The sequence below is a fragment of the Beta vulgaris genome, chromosome 9, assembly GCF_026745355.1.
Source record: "Beta vulgaris subsp. vulgaris cultivar EL10 chromosome 9, EL10.2, whole genome shotgun sequence".
Lineage (NCBI taxonomy): Eukaryota > Viridiplantae > Streptophyta > Magnoliopsida > Caryophyllales > Amaranthaceae > Beta > Beta vulgaris.
This window is the reverse complement of record NC_079210.1, coordinates 29,804,890-29,809,140: the sequence shown is the minus strand read 5'-3', so window position 1 is coordinate 29,809,140 and position 4,251 is coordinate 29,804,890. Positions and strand designations below refer to the sequence as shown.

At 44.5% G+C, this 4,251-nt stretch overlaps 1 protein-coding gene across 1 annotated transcript; it reads right to left on the bottom strand.

The window, feature by feature from the left end:
• Positions 1-2,217: 2,217 nt before the first annotated feature.
• LOC125493585 (uncharacterized) lies at positions 2,218-3,957 on the bottom strand. The gene is made up of 2 exons (XM_048637051.1): positions 3,396-3,957; positions 2,218-3,353 (listed from the first exon to the last, which is right to left on the bottom strand). The coding sequence occupies exons 1-2, from the start codon at positions 3,955-3,957 to the stop codon at positions 2,218-2,220; spliced, it is 1,698 nt and encodes a 565-aa protein (XP_048493008.1).
• Positions 3,958-4,251: the final 294 nt, after the last annotated feature.

The window sequence follows — 4,251 nt, the reverse complement described above, 5'->3', positions numbered from 1 at the left end:
TGCATATGTTCATCAGCAATTAGTGTCAGATCATCATCAGAATTCAAATCTTCTACTGCAACAGCATCAGAACCAGACCTAAATTTATTTTCCTGATTGTTGTTTTTAGGACATTACCTTTTCCAATGCCCCTTTTTCTTAAGTAGTTACAGACATCACTAGGTTTAAGACCTCTACAAGACGATTTCTTGGATTTTCTCCCAGAATTCCCCTATCCATGATTATGCCGTCAGCCAGACACAACATAATCACTGAATGTGCCTTACCCTCCACAATGGTCATCTCCGCGGTAACTGAATATGTTGACTTTTTTTGCCAACGTCGCCCACAAGCCTTGTTGTTTCAGTAAAGCCTGCATCTTGATTTTCCATAGACTGAAATTGTTTCTCCCAGTGAATTTATCAATTTTCATACTCATCCCAGACATCTTTCTCACTCAGATCGAAAAACCAAAGCTCTTGATACCAATTTGTTATAATGGATGTGAGAAAGAACAAATAATGAATGTAGAAAACAATAAAGAACACACAGATTTAACGTGGTTCACCAATAGAGTGTTGGCTACGTCCACAGACAGAGAGAGATATGTTTTATTGCTCGTGAGGAACACTAGAATTACGGATGTGATTAATGAACTAATCAACATAATAACGAATCAGGTTAAGAGCCTAATTATAACCCGGCTCAAAATCGTCAAACCCGCGTCAAAATTACACTCGCCCAGTCAATCGGGCCAAAACCTTCCGGTCGGGCGCGCAAGCAAAACTGATGAACAAGCTACGAACATCTGGCCCGGTCACCCGGGCCAAGCCGTCCGGCTGACCGAGCGAGCTCCCAACTTGCTTATTTTTGAATCACACTTCACCAGATTGAAGGCACTCGATTTTAAAGTTATCTTTTAGCGACGCATATATTAAAATCATTATTATAACTATGATTGTAAATGTAAATTAATTATCAATTTATTAGCCCATACATTGGACGGGGTTTGGGCCTAGTTATTGTTGAAGGTGATAACATAATTCGAGATATTAGTAGGGACATTGATGAGATACCTAGCTTGAGAACTATTTGAGTTGGCTCAAAGTTATTATGAGGCAAGCATACCATAGTTCGACTCGCGAAGCTCTTAAACAGACTGAAATTATTTTATGGCTATATTTTTCCATATTACATAGTAAACTAGAAATAAATGGTGAAAATATTCACAGTAATAGTGATGAGATCAAAAATAAGTAGCAAAAATCTATTTATGAAATTCTTTTAGCATAGATTTCAAATAACTTGAACTTGAAAATTTAAATACTTATTGTTTCGGGTAAAAACTTGTATTATGTGGGATGGATCGAGATTAAGATTAATGATGGTTGTGTGCTTCGATAGCTAGTACCATGATTAATGGAATAAAACTCGATTATTTGTTGTTTCCAAGTTTTGTGCCTTCTAGCTTTTATATTTTTGTATATTTTTTGAATCGAAACACATGCTGATTGATCAAACTCGAGGCCTTTTAACAACAGACACTTTTTATAAAGGCAATCTTAACCACTCTTATGATAATCAATGCCCCAAAAAGGTAAGTGACTCTTGCAACGTTACAAAAATCGACATGCTTCAAGGTCTAGTGCCTTGGAAAATTTACAAAAGGAGTATGTTCGTGTAGTACGCCCCGAAGCTCGAGGGACAAACTTTCAGACATAGAATTTTTGGAGATTATCCCCATTCCATGATCGAGGGAGGGGACGCCCCTTCTGGTCTTCTAGGCGATAAGTGCTTGGACGGACCATCGAGGTGACTCAATACCGGCCCTCCCAGTTGGGCTGAAGCTTACCCAACTTAGGCTGTCGTCCAGTTGCTTTCCTTAGCACCCAATCGTCGACTTGGAAGGGTCAATGCTTGACTCGTTGGTTGAACAACCGAGTAAGCTTAAGTGTGTAGGAGATGGTTTTCAAGAGAGTCGTGCCTCGAGTCTTTGGGAAGAGGTCGAGGTTGATTTTCTTTTCCTCCTCATTGAGGTCGTGGTCATAGAATGTGATCTGGCGCGATGGGATGCCCACCTCGATGAGTAAGATAGCCTCGCTTCCATATACTAAGTTGAATGGTGAGTGGCCCGTTGCCTCGCGAACAGTTGTTCTAGTTGACCAGAATACCAGGAAGGTCATCTATCCACAAGCCCTTAGCTCCTTCGAGCATTGTTTTTAGCCTTTTTAAGACCACTTAGTTGGCCGCTTCCTCCTGCCCATTAGTCTGTGGTCGACTAACGACGGAGAAGCGGGTTTCGATCCCAAACTTGGAATAGTAGTCGCGAGTGGGGCCACTATTGAGTTGCTGACCATTGTTGGGTATAAGGACTCGAGGGACCTCGAATCGGGTGATTAAGTGCTGCCAGATGAACTGCTGAACTTGCTTGTCAGTGATTGAGGCCAAATGTGCTGCCTCGACCCATTTTGTGAAGTAGTCGACCGCCACCAATAGAAACCTTCGCTGCCTTGAGGCTGGAGGGAAAGGCCCCAGAAGGTCCATTCCCCACATATCGAACGGCAGAGGGGCCTGGATGGTAGTCAAGGAACTTGCAGCTTGGTGAGGAAGATTGGCATGCATCTGGCAGTCTTTGCACTTTTGGACCATTTTCAAGGCATCTTCCCTCATGGTGGGCGAGTAGTACCCTGCTTGAAGAGCTTTAGCTGTGATAGTTCGAGCACCTTGGTGACTTACACATGCCCCTTGATGTATTTCACGGAGGACATAGGCCCCTTCTTGGGGGGTGAGACAACGAAGGAGTGGGTGAGTAAACGACTTCTTGTATAACTGTCCCTCGTGGTATGTGAACCATCGAGCCCACCTTCGAATTTTTTCTACTTCGAGCTCATCTTCGGGAAGGATGCCATCTTGAGAGAAAGATATGATTTTGTCCATCCAAGTAGGACTTCTGTCGAGAGTGGTTACCTCCCTGTTGATGTTATGCGCCTCTAAAACTTTCCACATGATGGGTCGAGGAGAGAGATCCTCTGCTGAACTTGCTAACCTCGACAGTGCATCTTCTTGTTGATTCTCAGATCGAGGGATGTGAGTTATGGTGAAGAGTGATAGGCCAGAAATTTCCTCCTTCACCTTCCTCAGGTACATCTTCATGCTGTCTTCCTTGGCCTCGAACTCCCCTGTTACCTGCCCCACGATGAGCTGGGAATCGGAGTAAGCTCTAAGCTTTCGAGCGCCGGTTGTTTTGCATAGTTGGATACCGAGGAGTAATGCTTCATATTCGGCCTCATTATTCGAGGTGGTGAAGTCGAACTTGATGGCGTATTCTGTTCTATTCTTCTGCGGGTCAAGGATCAAGAGTCCTGCGCCGCAACCTGCTTTAGAGAACGACCCATCGACAAATAGATCCTATGAACCTTCCTCGGTAGACTCGGGGCGGGAGGTGCATTCTGCTATAATGTCAGCCAGAGCTTGTGCTTTGATGGCACGTCGAGGCTCAAACTCGATGCAGATATCCGAAGTTTGATTAGCCCAATCAGTCACTCTGCTGGACTGGTTCTTTCCTTCTATTACTTTTCGGATCAGCTGACTTGTGAGGACCTTAATAGGGTGAGCTTGAAAATAGGATTTGAGCTTTCGAGTGGCGAGAACCAAGGCAAATATCATTTTCTCGATGGGAGGATACTTGGGTTCCGCGCCTCGGAAGGCATGACTTATGAAGTACAGTGGATGCTGGTTTTTCTCGCGCTCGGCCACAAGGACTACGCTAAGGGCATGCTCTGATACAGCCAAGTAGACGAAGAGTGTCTCCCCTGGTAAAGGTGAGACTAACTTAGGAAGTGTGGCTAGGTGGGACTTGAGCTGTTGAAAAGCTTCCTCTGCAGATCTGTCCCATTCGAACGTCGACTGCTTTAGGGCTCGAAAGAAATGGAGACTCTTGTCGGCAGATCGGAAGAGGAACCGCCCCAAGGCCGCCATGTAGCCGGTTAGGCGCTGGACTTCCTTGACGGTTCGAGGACTCTTCATTTCAATGATGGCTTGAATCTTGTCAGGATTGCCTCTGTCCCCCTTTCATCGACAAGGAACCCGAGGCATTTTCCTCCCCTTACACCGAAGACATATTTCTTCAGATTCAGCTTCATGTTGTAAGTGCGAAGGGTGGAAAGTGTTTCCCTTAAGTTGGAGATATGGTCTCCCTCCTTTTGCTTTTGACGATCATGTCGTCAACATAGACCTCCACATTTCTTCCGATTTGTTTTTCGAACATTTTAT

Bases quoted from the DNA above. Each gene is read 5' to 3' on its own strand.
- LOC125493585 (XM_048637051.1), bottom strand. From the start codon at position 3,957: ATGGCGGCCTTGGGGCGGTTCCTCTTCCGATCTGCCGACAAGAGTCTC. The intron at 3,354-3,395 runs GTTCATAGGATC...TCTCTAAAGCAG, and splicing joins CCCCGAGTCTACCGAGGAAG to GTTGCGGCGCAGGACTCTTG.